The sequence below is a fragment of the Juglans regia genome, chromosome 11 (genome assembly GCF_001411555.2).
Source record: "Juglans regia cultivar Chandler chromosome 11, Walnut 2.0, whole genome shotgun sequence".
In the NCBI taxonomy this organism is placed as follows: Eukaryota; Viridiplantae; Streptophyta; class Magnoliopsida; order Fagales; family Juglandaceae; genus Juglans; species Juglans regia.
Genome location: NC_049911.1, coordinates 27,000,528 through 27,018,191, shown reverse-complemented (window position 1 = coordinate 27,018,191; position 17,664 = coordinate 27,000,528). Strand labels below are relative to the sequence as shown.

Genomic DNA, 17,664 nt, shown 5'->3' with positions numbered 1-17,664 from the left:
TAAAGCCATTCATAATCCGTAGTGGAGTGGACAGCTCATATACAACCATTTCGAGATTTCATTGCAAAAGCAGGCTTCTTGATGTGGGTGGGACATAGACATAATGGATGAGTCGATGACTCACGTTCTCCCTTTCAATGAAAGATCATCTGAATCAATGGTTGTCGGTAAGTCGTACGGAATCTATATATGCATTTATGTATATGAAATATGAAAGATATTTATATGAAATAATTAAGTAACTACTGATTGAAAAAAAATGTATAATAATAAATTTTTAAAAAGAAAAAAAAAAAAAGAGTTCAAAACCAGCTCGTAAATAAGTTTGAATTCATTTGATGACATCATGCTTTGCTCAAACTCAAAAATCAACTCTGAGTATTCAATACTGGGGTCAAATTGACTTTAATTAGCATCCTCGGAATCAAATAACACATGGAAACTTGTGGGTGGCTGACATGTATTGAAAATTTTAAAGGGGGCCCAAGTAAGGACAGAGAGGGGTAATTGAGCAATGTTAGATATAATATCTAAATAGATAAATTTTTTATAAAAAAAATAAGTCTTACTAATAAAAATAGTTTTTTTTACACTTTTTTAAAGTAAAGTCTATTATTTTACAAGAACTTGTATGAAATTTATCTATTTAAAACTTAAACAAATTATTTCTCTATTAATAATATATAGTATATAGTCACACGAGATAGGATGAAAATGCCAACTAATTTGCATGTTTTGGGGCTATCAAGTAATAAGCAAAGGGCAGTCAGGGTGTAATGGGCCTAAAACTCGGAAAGTACAAAAGGAGCGAAAGTTCGAAGGCCCTTCATTTGTAATACAACCGAAATGTCACGTGGTACACGTGTATAAGGGAAGCCAACCAGGTACGAAGTAAGTGGGATATAAATTTTGTGTCCGTAGAATGGATCTCCACCGTTGAATTCGTCAACTAATGTGATTTCGTACGTTGGGCTGCACATGGTTGGTTGGGTTCTAGTCCACTTGGACCTACAAAAAAACACTCCTAGTACCCACCACGACCACTTGACTCTAGGCATCTTTGCCTGCCTAATCCTAATGTTGGGGACGATCATGAAAGTGATAGTCAATTTTCTTTTCCTTTTTTAATTTTCAGGTTTTTTCTTTTTTCCCTTCTATACACCCATTTTTCAAAAGGATTAATGAGCACGTGGGAGTTTTTTTTGTTTTGTTTTGTTTTGTTATGTCTTCAAGGCACAAGATTGGATGGGTTTGAATAGACACTTCAGATGAAATAAAATAAAATATTATTATAATATTATTTTTAAATATTATTTTATTTTTAAATTTTAAAAAAATTTAATTTTTTATTATATTTTTATATAAGAATTTGAAAAAATTATAATAATGAAATGAGATATTTTGTAATCCAAACCCACCCAGAAATTAATGTTTTGCATGCTCATTGATTCATTAAAAAATGATAATGATAAGGCTACTATTTTTTTACTATTTATTTACTATTATTTATTTATTTTTTATTTTGTTTGTACTTAATAGTTAAGGAAGTGACTCTTAGTAAAATTATATATATATATATATATTTTAATTTTTCTTAATGATTAATGATGTTAAAAAAATACTTAAAAGAAAATGATAAAAAAATAAAAAAAAAAATTCAAATACACTTTAAGTAGTAAATAGGTAGTGAGATGATAATAACCCTATCGCTACCACATTAAAAATAAATAAATAATTAAATAATTAAAAGAAAAAAAAAAAACTCTTATAAATTTATGTTCAAGATAATGAACTAACAACTTCTATTAAAGTAAAAGAGTTGATTTTAAAAAAAATGAGTTTTACCCATGGACGCCTCTACTGCCCCCGCTGGCTGTCCCACTCCCAGTCCTGCTCAATGTAAAATGTAATGTTTTTTTATTTTATTTTTTTATATATGTATTTTTTTAACACTATAAATATTTTTAAAAAAAATAAAAAAATTATAATATCATTAAAAAATATTTACTTAATCATTAAGTAAAAAATATATATATATTAAAAAAATTAAAAAAAATGTAGCGGGACCGGGAGCGGGACCAAGAGTGGTGAGAGTAACATTATTCTTTACCCATACACCTACACACTTTTTCTCTCTCTACATATTTGTTCTTATTTTGGGGTCATGAAAGTCAATTAAGGAAATGTTTAGATTCGAAGATGACTTGAGATGAGCTGAGATGAGTTGAGATGGATTGTGAATAGTAATGAGATGAGTTGTGAATAGTAGTGAGATTTGTGAGTTAAAGTTGCTAAATAGTAATGAATAGTAGTGAGATGAGTTGAGATGAGTTAAGATGAGTTGAAATGAGTTGAGATGACTTGCGAATTCAAACAAGCCCAGTGTTGACTTTTTTAAATTTTAGAAAATTAGAGAGTTGAATATCGTTTTATAGTTAGGTTAATCTTCGTTGTCATTTGTTGATTCTAATTTTTGGGATAAATCTCTCTTGAATTTTGTTTACATATAAGGAAATAGATGGTTTTGATTTTGGAGTATGATTCATTGCCACTTCGTACAAGTCTCTCCTCTCTCGTATTCCCCTGCTAATTCTGGTCGGAAATTGTGAGCAAGCTTAGGTCAACTGTCACAATAAGCTCCAGGAAGAAGATCAAACAATAAATGCATTCGAATGTTGAATTGAATTTATATGATAAAATATTATTATAATATTATTTTTTAATATTTTTAAATTTAAAAAAATTAAATTATTTATTATATTTTATATTAAAATTTTAAAAAATTATAATAATGAATTTAGATGAATTGAAAAAACAAAAGAAGTTTTAATGCGTTTTATGGCTTCTTCCGTACGCATTTTTTATTGATTTTGATTTTTAAAATTTTGATCTAACCCTTTTTTCTGTCGTACAAACTACAGACAACGCTGGGGAAAATACAACAAGTTTTAACTTTTTTAAAAAAAAAAGAAAATAAAAATAAAAGTTTGATTGCGAAACTATGAACTTATGAAGGGCTTGTTTGAGAAGTAAAAAAATGTAAATAGCTTAAAAACTTATTTAATAATAAAATAAAAATTTTTTATTGTATTTTCTAAATTTATGAAAATTAAAAAATTACTTTTGAATAAGACGTTATTTTTTGGATTGATAGTGTAAAAAGTAGTTTTAATCTTTAAAAAAATTATGAAAATATTCATATAACTTTTAAATAATTACAGTTTTATCCTGTGATCTTAATCATCTTATCGCAAGTATAGTCTCAAATGACATTTTAATTTTTATGTTATTAACTTATTCCTATCTCAAAAATAACTTTTACATTATATTTAAACAAATATAACATATTTTAAAATATTTTGGATTGATTAAGAGCAGTAAGTAATTTTTAAATACTAAATTTTGTTACTTAAATTCTACTATTAAAATTCTTAAAATTAAATATTTATTTAAAACATAATTATTTTAAAATATTTTCATGCTATTTTAATATTATTAACAAATAATTCTTAATCATAAATTATTTTTATTATTATTAATATTAATAGTTATAGTTATTTTAAATATTATTTAGATAATGAATTGAGATAAAATAATTTATAAATAATAATAAAATAATTAATTAAAATTAAATGAGATGGAGGTGGACGCTCCATCCCAACCGACCTACGACATGCAGTGAAACCAAGATGATGGGACTGGTCACTGCTCACGTGAACATCAACGGTGTACCTGCGTTTGTACGGTAACCATTATTTTCTCTCCGATCAATGAGCTACGAGCAATAAATAAATAAAAATTTAAATAAAAAAGGCTCGTTTTTCAGTGGACCACAGTCATACAGCTGGCGCCATCCTGTCCTTAGTGTCTCCAACACCGGTCGGGCACGCGTGTCCACGTAGATACTGTACTAACGTAGAAATCCACATGATAAAATCCAATACACCATAAGAATTATCTAATTTTAATAAATATAAAAAAGTCGTTACTCATTTAATATATATATTTGAAAAAAATCCAATAAATGAAAATGTAAGAGTATTGACATTGAATTAATTAAATAATTTTTCATCTTCAAATTTAATAAATATTATCTATATTTACTTCATATTAAATTAGTTAAATTATTTTCATCCAAATTATAAATTACAATAAATTCATTCTTCTTTTCAAATATGAAAAGAACTATAACAAGTTTAAAAGTATTTTTTAAAATTATTATATTATAGATATGAGATTTTTATTCATATGAGATTTTACTATCTACATAAATATGAAATTATTATATTATAAATTGTTAGATTGTGAAAATAAAAATGAATGTAATTTGTTAGAGGTTATTGAATATTATAAAAATAAAATAAAAATTAATTAAATAATAAAAATAATAATAGTAAGAGTGTGATGATTAATCCAATATAAATTTTGAATTTTGAATAATTAATTAAAGGTAGAAAAATTATATATTAATTAAAATTTAAAAAATAGAATGACCAATCTAGGCCTTATTTATTTTCAAAAAACATATCATCTCATCTCATCTCATTTAATCATTACAACTTTTTTAACTTCCAATATAAAATAAAATAAATAATTTAACTTTTTCAAATTTTAAAATAAAAATAATATTAAAAAATATATTTTAATAATATATTTTTTAATTTTTTAATTTTGATCTCATCTTATATCTTCTCTAAAAATAAACGAACTAATGCTCTAATAAGCCTAACGACAAGAGGAAAAACATGAGTAAAAAAAAGCAAAGAAAAAGGCCAAAGAATGCGAGCGAGCGTACAAGGTTGTACAGTGGGGAAATGGGTTGGCAGCATCAGCTGTACAAAGTACAGACAGTGTTAGCATCGACCTTGAATAATACAGCTGTTTTCCACACCTCAACTTCTCCCTTCCCCCATAATTAACTCCACCCCTCCTCCTACCTACCTACCCCTCAATTTCTACTCCTCAATCCTTTTTTTTTTTTTTTAAGTAATCCTCCTTGTCTCCAATCATCTCTCTTTATTTTTTATTTTTTTATTATAAAATAAATTTAATAGATATATAAAAATATTCCAAAATTTATTAATATGATATCTTCTAATCTTATTTATTTATAAGAATAAATATAAATAGAATCTATTATTAGAAATATCAATTTTACATATATGATGTGATATCACGTAGACTACATATCTCCTCAAGTGAATATTAAGAACAATTAATTAGAAATAGTCACTCAGTAAGTACAAAATGTGTACTGATATAATAACTTCTCTTTAGTATTATTTTTTTGTTTTTTAAAAAAATAATTTTTAAATGAGATGAAATCTCATAAATAACAAGCAAAGGGATTTGATCATTAATTCTGAATGTTTTTCTTCTTTCGAAAACCCTTTTATATAAGCACTATAACAGTACAATATAATAATTATAATAATACACTAACAGTACCAGTCAGGATTTTTTTTTCATTATTTCAGAATAAAAATCTGTTTAATGGAGACTTTATGAAAAATAATAATTTTTATTATAAATATATTACTATTCTTTTTATTTACATTGTATATTTTAACAGAAGTCCTACTATAATAACATATTTCATAAAATGATGTAGTTTGATTTTTTATATTAGATTTACTTTACAATATATCTAATTTTATAATTTGATGCATTAAGGTCCATCAATTTCTAAGTTTATTTTTATGAAATTACTGTTCGACTAAAATATTTTTCTGTTTTAATTGATTTTTCTATCTACCATTTAGAAAAATGTATTATATCACTAATTATGAGTTTAAAATATAATATAATTATTTGGTTTACACATACAATTGATATATTTTCCTGGTTTAATGTTATCTATCATATTGTCAATATCTTTTTAATATAAAATTGATATGATGCAGTACATTAAGTTACGTTAAACTTTCTTGATTACAATTTGTATCTAAACTTATTACTTTTAAAAATATTATTTTTATGCTAATGAACACAAGATTTTTTAAAAAATAGTCCAATTTGAAATGTTAATTGTAATATTTGTTTTCTTATTTGTTAAAAAAAAACAAAGATAAATGTCTAGTTTAATTATATAAAATTAAACTATTTTATTTCATATAATTACCATAACTTTTCTAAACTTCTATATAAAATATAATAATAAATATAATTTTAAATTTTAAAATAAAAATAATATTAATTTTTAATAAAATATTTAATTTCACCTCATCTAATTGCGTAATCAAACTAAACTAAATAATAAGCAGTTGGATTGGGGGGGAGGGGACAGAGCGTTGTGTGAAAGATGCATGAAATTGGGGTGCGGAAGTTACGTGACGCCGACGACACCGAAAGATTACGCGGTCTACTTAATCTGCCTAAGTGACAGCCACACAAGTACAAATTAAGTAGATCAATCCAATCCCTCTTTCCTTGAAAATTCCGTGACTTGGTTTATTTTCACACTTGACCGACCCCTTTGTTTTCATTTATATGATAACACACTAATTAAGGAGAAAAAGGGTAAACTTAAAACTCTATTTAATTATTAAATAATTATATTTTAAAGAGTAATACTACATTCAGTTTTGAAATGTATAAATACTATGCAGTCACTTTAAAAAAGAGTGGAGTTCAATGTTAAAAAATTAATTAATTTTTTATCTGGGTATTATATATATTCATTTTTTTAAAGTGATTACGTATTCACGACTACAACTATCATTTCTTTATTTTAAATGAAACGTAGTTATATAAAATCAAAATTATTTATAATAATGATACAATTATTATAAAGTATAATGTGACACATCTTATATAATAAGATGAAAGTATAATGTATAATATTAATTTATAAATTATATTTATAATCCGGTGTACACACGTTGAATACTATTGATGTGATATAATTTAATTTATAAAAAAAAAATTTAAATCTTACAAATCAAATTATGCTACGTTAATGACATGCAGATAGAATTTTACACGTTGATTTTGTAAATATAACGACTCTTTTAAAGCTTTTGAAAAACTTAAGTATTAAAAAATCTATACAAGCAATGATAATAAGATTATTAATTAAAGGTGAGAAAAACTCAATAATTTATGAATAATAATTATTTAATAATCTTATTATTATTTATAAATTATTAAAAAGACTAAATAAATTAAGATTATTTTTTAAAAATATTTAATTTATTATAGAATAAAGGTGATTGTGTACCATGATAGATCGATCGTAAAGATAGTTTTCACTTTTCAAAAACAAAAAGACTTTTGTACCGTTGTGTTGCACGCAGAGTCAACAATGTGAAGGAAGGAGAAAAATAAAGAAAAGAAAAACAAAAAGGGAAATTAATATGGAGAAAACAAATGTGCGGGCGAGAGAGGCCAACAGTGATGTGAAAATGAAACAAAGAATCTGTACGACGATGTTAATAAAGTAATTTCACATTCCACGATTAATGCAATATTAATTATATTATGATCAATTATTAGCCTTTAATAATAAAAATTTTCTGGATAAAATTACACGACTGTCCATAACGACACTCGCTCGTGGGTTATGGCAACGCAGTAATTTCATGTACAAAGTCAACATCACTATCTTAATTCAATAATATCTGGAAAATGCATTAAGAATAGATGGAGATATTCATAAAGGAAAAATAAATACAAGTGTCATGCAATTTCAATTGGATATTCGGATAGTTTCGTTTAGATATTGAAAGTATTTTACTTTATCATATTTTATTTTATTATTATAATTTATTAAATTTTTATATAAAATATAATAAATAATTTAATTTTTTTATTGTTACTTTCAATCAAATTATGCTAAGAAAATAGATATCAATTCAAAAATTTTCACAGCTTTCTTGTGCCAACTTAGAACATCTGGGTAGGTATTGATTTGATAATTTCAGGCACATAAGAAAATAGTAATTATTATGTAAGGATTTATTTACCCTTACTTCCTTCATTTTATTATTTTCATTATATATGAGAAATGTGGTTCGATGTGATATAAAAAATTATAAAATTATTTTCTCAAATTAAATTATATTTAAAAAAAAAAGGATAAAAATGGGAGTAAAATAGAGCTGCTTCAGAGGAAAAGTCGAAGATTCTCCGATGGTCACAGGTCGGCCCCTACTAAAACCTTGATCTTGCTCTAATTTACGGTTGTTGCCAACACCGAAAGGGGAAGAGTTTGTTAGAAGGTAAGGACGGGGGGGCCGAAAAGTTGGCAACGCAAAAAGTTAAAGATAGTTGCGGAGAGACTTCACTTGTTTGGCTTTTAGGTTCTTTAGATCGGTTTGTGATATCCAACCGGTTTTGGATGAACTTTAGTTTTAGATGTTGGGATTTGGAGGTTTTACTGATATGTTCTCTGAGGTTTCTGTTCCAAAAACTGAAAACTTTTTAGATCTGATTTCAACTTTGACTGTTGTTTAGTTTTGTTCGGCTCCGGCTTCTTAAGGACATGTGAAGGTGTGTATTTGACTGTAACTTTTGATTTCATTCACTTATTTTTTGATTTCTGCATCTATAACTGTTAGGTTCTGCTATTTATCCGCATATTAAATCGTTGTGCGGCCATGTTAATTGTGGTGAACATGAAATGTGAACTCAAAAGCTCTGCTCTTTGTGAGTTTGGTCAGATTTCTCTGTTAGCTTGGATATCTTTTTCTTTCTTTTTTTGGGACGAGGATTTGGATTCCCGGGTATTGAAACTTTAATCTCATTTCTTGATATAGATATATATAAAGGTGGCTAGTAATCTTTGAGAGGAGGAGACAAGAAGAGACATGGAGGAGGCAGGTCCGCAGGTGGCGTCTCCCATTTTCATACACCAGCAAACATTGCCTGGTCCATTTTCATTGGCCAAGAAGCGTGATTTGCCTAATATTCAGGCACCGCAGCGAATGATGACACCAACACCAGGGCTTCAAAATCCTGTCATGGACAACTGGAACGCCAACGTTTGGGGTTGGGACAGCTTCGGATTCGTGGCAAAGCCCGTGGACCTGCGGTTGGGTACTCCGCGTACTACAACGACGACTGCGGAGAAGAACAAGCCTTTGGAGGAAGAAGACGAGAGCCTTATGCTGAATCTTGGCGGCGGCTTGAAGTTCGTCGAAGAGGATTCCGAGCCCCCTTCGAGATCAAACAAAAGGGTTCGGTCTGGATCTCCCGGTAGCGGCGGCAACTATCCTATGTGTCAGGTCGATAACTGCAAGGAGGATCTGTCAAACGCAAAGGACTATCACCGTCGACACAAAGTGTGTGAGATTCACAGCAAATCTAGTAAAGCCCTCGTTGCCAACCAGATGCAGAGGTTCTGTCAGCAGTGCAGCAGGTTACCGTCTAGTTTTGTGTTTGCTGCGCGTGTGTTTTCTCTTCTGAACTTTCATGTTTAACAAGTTTGATTTTGAGAACCCTTTTGGCTTTTGAATTTGTTAGAACCTTACGCATCAATATCTTGGTGGACCTTTTGCCAGGTTTCATCCCCTTTCCGAGTTTGACGAGGGTAAGAGGAGTTGTAGGCGTAGACTTGCTGGGCATAATCGCCGACGGAGGAAAACCCAACCCGAGGATGTCGCCTCACGGCTTTTACTACCTGGAAACCGGGACAACAATGCAAGCACTGCAAATTTAGATATTGTCAACTTGTTGGCTGCTATAGCTCGCGCACAAGGTAAATTAGACTGGCTATATGTATGGCGTTTCTGTCGCTCTCTTTAAGTCTTATGCTAATCTTCATGTAATTCAAAATTATAGGGAAAAATGAAGACAAAACAATAAATTGCTCATCGGTACCAGACAGAGACCATCTCGTTCAGATTCTTAGTAAGATAAACTCATTATCTTTGCCTGCGGACCTTGCCTCGAAGTTGCCCAATTTAGCAAGTTTGACTAGTAAATTACCTGGTCATGCTTCTCTGGAGCATCAGATCAAGCTGAATGGAAACCCATCTTCTCCTTCAACAATGAACTTGCTTACTGCTCTTTCGGCTACCCCAGCAACACCTACTCCTGATGCTACCACAATATTATCACAAAAGAGCAGCCAGAGCAGTGACAGTGAGAAAATTAAGATTACTTACGCTGACCAAGCCACACCTCCTAATCTGCAAAAGAGACCTCCTCTAGAGTTTCGTTCTGTAGGAGGAGATAGAAGTAGCAGCAGTTACCAGTCTCCTATGGAAGATTCTGATGGTCAGGTTCAAGATGCCCGTGTTCATTTACCTTTGCAGCTGTTTGGCTCCTCACCCGAGGATGATAGCCTGACAAAACTGGCATCTTCTAGGAAGTATTTCTCATCTGACAGCAGTAATCCCATTGAAGAGAGGTCTCCATCGTCTTCTCCTGTGCAAAATCTGTTCCCAATGCGAACCAAAACAGAAACTATGAAGCCTGAAAAGATATCAATCGGTAGAGGTCTTAATGCAAATATTGTGGCTAGCAGAACTGCTGATTGTAATAGGCCTTTTGATCTGTTCAGAGGATCTAATACAGGAGCTGAACCTGGTTCGTTTCAAAGCTTTCCCTATCAAGCTGGGTATGCTTCTTCCGGATCTGATCATTCACCTTCTAGTCTGAATTCTGATGCTCAGGTAGCTTGGCTCTGCACAGTATTTTGTCTGATCTTTATAATGATACTTTTTCTTCCAGGGTTGTCTGAAATTTACTTTATTAAATTTCTAATTGAAAGAAATAATTGGACGATTCCTCCCACAGGATCGCACTGGTCGAATAATCTTCAAACTGTTTGACAAGGATCCCAGTCATTTTCCAGTGACACTACGGACAGAGGTGAGGAGTTTATGGTTTATACTTTCCCCTGTTCATTTTTTATGATGGCATGGAGATGTAATAGTATATCTGGTAACTGCTAACAGTGTAAATTGATTTTCTTGTGTAGATATACCATTGGCTATCTAACCGTCCTTCAGAAATGGAGAGCTTCATAAGACCTGGTTGCGTGGTTCTATCAATTTACGTATCTATGTCATCTGCTGCCTGGGAGCAAGTGAGTAATATGCTGTAATGCTAGTTGGGCAACATCTATGTAGCCACTATACTGACCACTTGCAGTGTGTATGTGTTCTTTGCAGCTCGAACAAAACCTTCTTGAGCGTGTCAATGCTTTGGTTGAGTCTTCAAATTCTGATTTTTGGAGAAGCGGGAGATTTATTGTTCATACAGGCAGGCAATTAGCGTCACATAAAGACGGTGAGCACAAATGGGTTGGTCGACTAAATTTTTCTTAGGTTATGGACCGGTTGTACTTTTTGGCAGTCTTTTTCTTTTACATGAAGGTGTTTTGATGTTATAAAATCCAGATGAACATAAGAGAGTATTGTTTCATTTTGATGGTTTGTAAGTTAAATATAAATTTTGGATTATCTCCTTGGGATTAATCTTAATCTCTTTATATTGTTCTTCAGGAAAGATCCGGCTATGCAAATCCTGGAGAACATGGAGTTCCCCAGAGTTGATTTTGGTGTCCCCTTTGGCAGTTGTGGGTGGGCAAGAAACCCCTCTACTTTTAAAGGGTAGAAATCTGTCTAATCCTGGAGCCAAGTAAGTACTATGTGCTTCCTGTTTTAAGATATGCTAGTTGTAGACTTGTAGGAAGCACATAAATTGCTAAATTTACTAAACGGAAATTATTATTTGTGTCTAAGTGAGTTCTTGATTTTCAACATTCAGTTGAGCATCTTGATCTCCTCTTCCCTCACTCTGTTTTATTTCTATGTTAGTGATGGGAAAACTTACATATTTTGTTCTAGAGAAATGTACCAAGAGCTTTTTATATGGTGTGCCAAAATAACTTGGTCATCTAATGTAATAAGTTATAGGCTTTCTAAATAAATTTTATGAATCCATTGGTTAAGAAACTAAAAAGCCATGCATTGAGAAATCCAAGATGTGTTAGGAAATCTGAAAGACTCTTACATCATAATTTACTAATATACTTGGGCTTTGCGCATTCTTTTGATCAATAAAATTTTATTTACCGATAAAAAAAATTACTAATACAATTAGATATATTATTAGCTTAGGTATGTAATTTCCATTTTATGATATGCATTTATATATGTATATAATGTGAGTGGATGATGTGGCTAGACGGGAGCAACACTTCCTTTGAGAGAATAACATGTTTTCATAGATTGTTGTATAGGATTGGATGTTCTATTTTTGAATTGGACATAGAACTGAAAAGGGTCTTTTTTGGATAAGTAAATAATAGATTGTTGCAAATTTTTAGGCTACAGTTTTTTGTTGTTTAAAGATTTAAATGATAAAAGTTTTTAGGGTAATATGCTGATGTGGCTTAACAAACCTATATCTCTTGTTAAAAAGATTATATACATTATAGATTCTGTTGAAATTCTGTCTCTATAAGGAATGATTTCCGATTTGTGCAGGATTCATTGCACTTCCATGGGTGGTTACATATCAAAGGAAATTACAGAATCTACCTGCCAAAGAACATCTTGTGATGAGATAAACTTGGTCGGTTTTAAAATTCAATCTGAAGCACCTGGAGTTATTGGTCGCTGTTTCATTGAGGTTGGACTCTAGGAAATTCTTCTATTTATTTTGGTTTGCTGTTCAGATCTCTGACATGAATCCTTGAAAAATCTTCATTGTACCTGACCATTACCAATATTATGAACAGGTAGAAAACGGTTTCAAGGGCAGTTGTTTTCCTGTCATAATAGCTGATTCAATCATTTGTGAGGAATTGAGGCTTCTCGAGTCGGAGTTTGATTTGGGGCCAAAAGAATATAATGTCGTTATGGAAGACAATAAATATGATTTTGGGCGGCCAAAGTCGAGGGAGGAAGTTTTGCACTTCTTGAATGAACTTGGATGGCTATTCCAAAGGAAAGGGAACACGTCCATGCTTGGGGGCCCTGATTATTCGCTTAGCCGGCTCAGATTTTTACTCACGTTCTCTGTTGAAAGGGACTGTTGTGCTTTGGTCAGAGCAATCCTAGACATACTGGTTGAAAGAAACTTGGATGGGGATGAGCTGTCACGGGAGTCCTTGGTGACACTATCTGAGATTCAGCTCTTGAACCGAGCAGTTAAAAGGAGGTGCAGGAAGATGGTTAATATGCTCATCAATTATTTTATTATTAGCGGCAAGGATGCCTCAAGGAAATATATTTTTCTACCAAATGTTGTGGGACCTGGTGGTGTTACACCTCTACATTTGGCTGCCTGTACTTCTGGTTCGGATGATCTGATAGATGCTTTGACAAGTGATCCACAGGAGGTATTCTACTACTACTGCTACCATTGTGATGATTGTAAATATTGATATAATTGTTCTTGCCGTGGTTGTGGTTGTTAATCTAGTAAATTCAAATGTTCTTATCACTACAAAAGAAAAACATTTTTGGACACATCCTTATTATAGGGACGTAACAAGTTAGACCATATATTGATCTTATAAAATAAAAATATACGAAGAGATTTTAATTTAACGTTTACAAATTGGAAATGAATGGAAAATATTGTGGTCCTAATAGACATGTTTTCATGTGCTCCGGTTCTGTGAGACAACTAAAAATGTGTCATGTTAGCTCCACGATGACTTGGTACAGAACTCAGAAGATGTCTGTCACATAAGCAATTATCATATTATAGTGGGTGTAAAATAGAGTCGGGTAACCGTGAAACTTCTTAAAACTTCTTAATAGTCATGGATGAAATTTGAATTTGATATACTTCAGGGATCAAAATTGTATTTTTGACAAGAAAAAGCTAATAAATACATGTATGGGTGTACATCTTGTCTTTGGAACTCTTGTTAATCCTTCTATTCTTCACCCCAACTCTTGTAGATTGGATTGAACTGCTGGACTTCCCTTCTGGATGCAAGTGGGCAGTCACCATATGCTTATGCTATGATGCGGAGTAATCACTCTTACAACAAGCTGGTGGCTCGTAAACTCACTGACAGAGAGAATGGCCAAGTTTCGGTGACGGTAACGAGCGAGAGAGAGCAATCACAGTTGGCATTGGAGCAAGAGCATAGGATAATTACCCAATTCAAACAAGGGCCCAGATCTTGTGTAAGCTGTGCAGTTGTTGCAAGAAAGTACAACATGAGGGTTCCAGCTTCACAAGGCTTGCTTCAACGTCCCTTCATTAATTCAATGCTTGCAATAGCTGCTGTCTGTGTATGTGTCTGCTTATTCTTGCGAGGCTCCCCAGACATTGGCTCGGTTGCTCCCTTCAAGTGGGAGAATTTGGATTTTGGCACAATGTAGAGTTAACGGGAAAGAATTTTGGATAAAGGAAATGAAACGACTGGGTCAGATGAATGCAAGTTGATTTTGATTCAGATATCTACTTTTGCATTGGTTAAGTTGATTTTTGGAACGGAAAACGATTTATAAACAGATTGCTTTTTGGAAGGGGCGTAGGGATTGGGCAGGAGCTGTGAAGAAAAATAGGAAGTTGTGACAGCTTCAGGAATGGCATGATTCAGATGCTGGACATATCTTCCTAACAATTCAAGATTCGGGATGTCGTAGATTTGGAACTTTTGTTTAGCTGATTTGTGCTGGAAAATAGGTGGTTTAGTTTTTGACTTTGGAATTTAGAGATAATCAGCGGTTGAACACCCGAAAGCATGACCCCTACTGGTTGAGATAAAACCAAGAGGAAGGTGCATAATTTGCAAAGATAGCAAGGTGTTGGAGACCCCAGAAGGAAAAAAGAGAGAAGTTGAGAGAATGCGAGCATGTATAGGTGTCAAAAAGAGGTGTAATTTGGTAATCTTATGTGCGTCTATTTTCCACTTTTTATTCCTTGACGAGTCATGGATCATAATATTAGGTTTTACATTTGTAACATTTTGTCACTATAAAGTTGATCAGTCTGATCAATCACAATACGATATAATATCATATGATGCGGTAGTGAAATATTTGTTGAGAGGCATATTTGAAATAAGCATGCACTTCGGTATGTATAGTATACCCTCTAATTCTGCAAGTCAAGACTCAAAAGACTTCGCTGCTGGAAGTACACTTTCTGCGACTCGCTAAGTTCACTCTCATTGGAATAGTTAAATTAAAGTATATTTTTGATGAATGTAAGATGAATTTAATTTTTAACTATTCCATTTATATAAATCTCCACATTGGAATAGCTATTTTTTCATTATATGACAATAAAATAATATAAGATAAATTTAATTTTAACTATTCACATCAAATCTTCAAATTGAATTATCTATTTATTCATTATATAGTAATGTGTAATTAATAATTTTGAAAAATTTTTAATTATGAATTTATTTTATTTTATCATATTTTACTATTCATAATATTATATATTAATTTGTAATTGTATTCTAATTATATTTTTTTAATTGTCATTTAAAAAGGAGAGAGAAATAATTAATATTAAAAGGAGAGAGAAAGAAATAATATAAAAATGATTTGATGAATGAATAGTATGTTCCAAATTTGAAAATTGCTAATTCAATGTGAGCAATTTATTGACCTAATTGCTAAATTCTCATTGGATTTAGCTAATCCAATGAGAATGCTCTAAAAGGACTACTTTTTGACACAACTGTAGTACTTTGGATTGAAATGTGATCAAACTTCATAGAAAGCTCTTATTGCTATCTGGGATTATCGCTTTGTTAATTCTGCATTTCAAACGAATCAACTAGGAAATGTAATATCTACAGACTAGAGTTTTGGAGTTGTGCTCATGGAGCTATTAACAAGAGATCAGATCAAGAAGGCTGTTTAAGGGACGGTTAAGTTGTCCAAGAATATATGGCTCAGCAGCTCATTGAAGTTGCTGAGTTAGTAATAAGATGCTTGAAAATGAATTGGAGGGAGTGATAAACGGCAAAGCTTGGGTCCCATACTTTATCGCTAAGATTTCCTATCGAACCCCGGTAGGGGAAGCTCGTGTTTGTATAATGGTAAAAGCTGGCCTTGGCTCCTTGAATTTCCAATGGCTACTGGGACTTTGTCTTGTAACGAAACTCCATTATTTCATCTGTGCATTAAAGCCCAAATGCATGCATCCCCCCCCAAAGGGGTACTCACAACATGTATGATCTGTATCCAAACTTTCTCAGGAAAATAAACCCATGATCCTACAGATGCCATCTATACGAAAACACACTTCACATCTTTGAAAACAAAGGTTATTCCAAAAGCATCTCATTCACGATGGTTTCAAATTCCCAACTAAATAGTTCTTCAAAAACATGCAGACGATCTGACGAGCGAGGTGGGTCTTATGCACAATCTGAATTTAATTAGAGAGGTCTAGTGGCATGCACATACCATCAATTAAAATAATTTTCGTAAATATAACTGCTAAGCAGGCAATTTAATTAGCTGATTTTTTCATACCAATTGAGCAGTTAAAACCTTTTCAACATATGTTACAAAGAGAGAGCCCCGCCCCAAAGAGCTATATATACACATGAGCTACATACAATAAAATCATAATATTCGGTTCTGATTATTTAAACAACCCACACTTGATTCATCTTAGATACGAGAACAACCTAAAATGGCTTAACGAAGTTTCGTTCATCAATATTCAATTCTGTTTGCTTGGATTATTACGGCTATGGCCGTTTCCTTTGGCAACATTTTGAATGAAGACTTCTCCAACACTCTGCGCAAAGCCCTCGACAATCCCTTCAATGATCACCCCGACAACTTGAGATGCAACCTTAGCTGCAGCCGATAGCATGCTTGGCTTTTCGAGACCCTTATTGCACCCATTGTCATGGAGCCCATTGACCATGTTCTTAGCACAGACCGCATGGAGATGGTAATCACAGACTCTGCAATGGTATACTCGGCCTGACCTCTTCCTCTTGCACTCCCCACAAACAAAACCAGGGATATCTCCGTTTGATGTCGTATATGCGGTTAAAAGCCTGAGGGTATGTGAATGACATGAGAGGTTGATTTCAGAAGCTAGCTTGGAGCAGGATGGGTGCATCTGGAAACCACATGCACCGCATCGGAAAGCAAACCCTTTGATGGGCTTGCAACAGATATCACACTTCGATTTTGAAACTCCACCACCTTTAACTGATCAAATGAAAAAAATATTAAGCACATAGCAAATTTAGCTCTGATCAGGATAGGCATAAACATGCACATGACTTTTAATATTACTCTATTATCTCCATTCTTGATGCTAACCTTTTATCATCTTTAAGCCCAAACTGGAGAAAATATAATCACCTGGTTTAGAATAGAAAATAAGACGGTGCTGGAAGTGGAGAGGGTGGCCCTTAAGATCAGGAGGAGCCAGGGCACAGAACTCATGTAGCTGAAAATCACATGATTGGCAGCTGAACCTCATGCCTGCACCATCCTCCTTGCAGCCGGCGCAGGTAAATTGGTCTGGAAGATTCAGCTGCGACAGAGGATGTTGCGGGTGACTGAAATGAAGCATCTCTTCTCCCAAGATAAGTTGAGGAGAGGTAGGGTATTCGATGAGTGAATACTTTTTGGGGACAGACGTTGTGCAATAAGGCGGGCTATAAGGGAATTCCATTGAAGCAGACCTGTTTAGGAGAAACGATCTCGTCTGATTCAAGGTTTTGTTGCTCATCTGGGATTTGTTTACTCTCTTCTGGTG

General features: G+C 32.4%; 2 protein-coding genes across 3 annotated transcripts; one reads left to right on the top strand and one right to left on the bottom strand.

Moving 5' to 3' along the window:
• The first annotated feature begins 8,178 nt into the window (after nucleotides 1–8,178).
• On the top strand, nucleotides 8,179–14,972 carry LOC109007731 (squamosa promoter-binding-like protein 14). Of its 2 annotated transcripts, none has more exons than XM_018987535.2 (11): nucleotides 8,179–8,490; nucleotides 8,757–9,358; nucleotides 9,501–9,697; nucleotides 9,781–10,616; nucleotides 10,741–10,815; nucleotides 10,925–11,032; nucleotides 11,118–11,235; nucleotides 11,451–11,586; nucleotides 12,438–12,582; nucleotides 12,692–13,294; nucleotides 13,866–14,972. In XM_018987535.2, the coding sequence occupies exons 2-11, from the start codon at nucleotides 8,808–8,810 to the stop codon at nucleotides 14,292–14,294; spliced, it is 3,198 nt and encodes a 1,065-aa protein (XP_018843080.1). In that variant the 5' UTR covers nucleotides 8,179–8,490; nucleotides 8,757–8,807; the 3' UTR covers nucleotides 14,295–14,972. The 2 variants fall into 2 exon arrangements, with proteins under 2 accessions (XP_018843080.1, XP_035551417.1); XM_035695524.1 differs by lacking the exon at nucleotides 8,179–8,490 and adding an exon at nucleotides 8,570–8,655.
• Nucleotides 14,973–16,364: 1,392 nt separating this feature from the next.
• LOC109007708 (diacylglycerol kinase theta-like) lies at nucleotides 16,365–17,664 on the bottom strand. The gene is made up of 2 exons (XM_018987492.2): nucleotides 17,265–17,664; nucleotides 16,365–17,108 (listed from the first exon to the last, which is right to left on the bottom strand). Exons 1-2 carry the CDS (start codon nucleotides 17,635–17,637, stop codon nucleotides 16,606–16,608), a joined length of 876 nt encoding a protein of 291 aa, XP_018843037.1. The 5' UTR covers nucleotides 17,638–17,664; the 3' UTR covers nucleotides 16,365–16,605.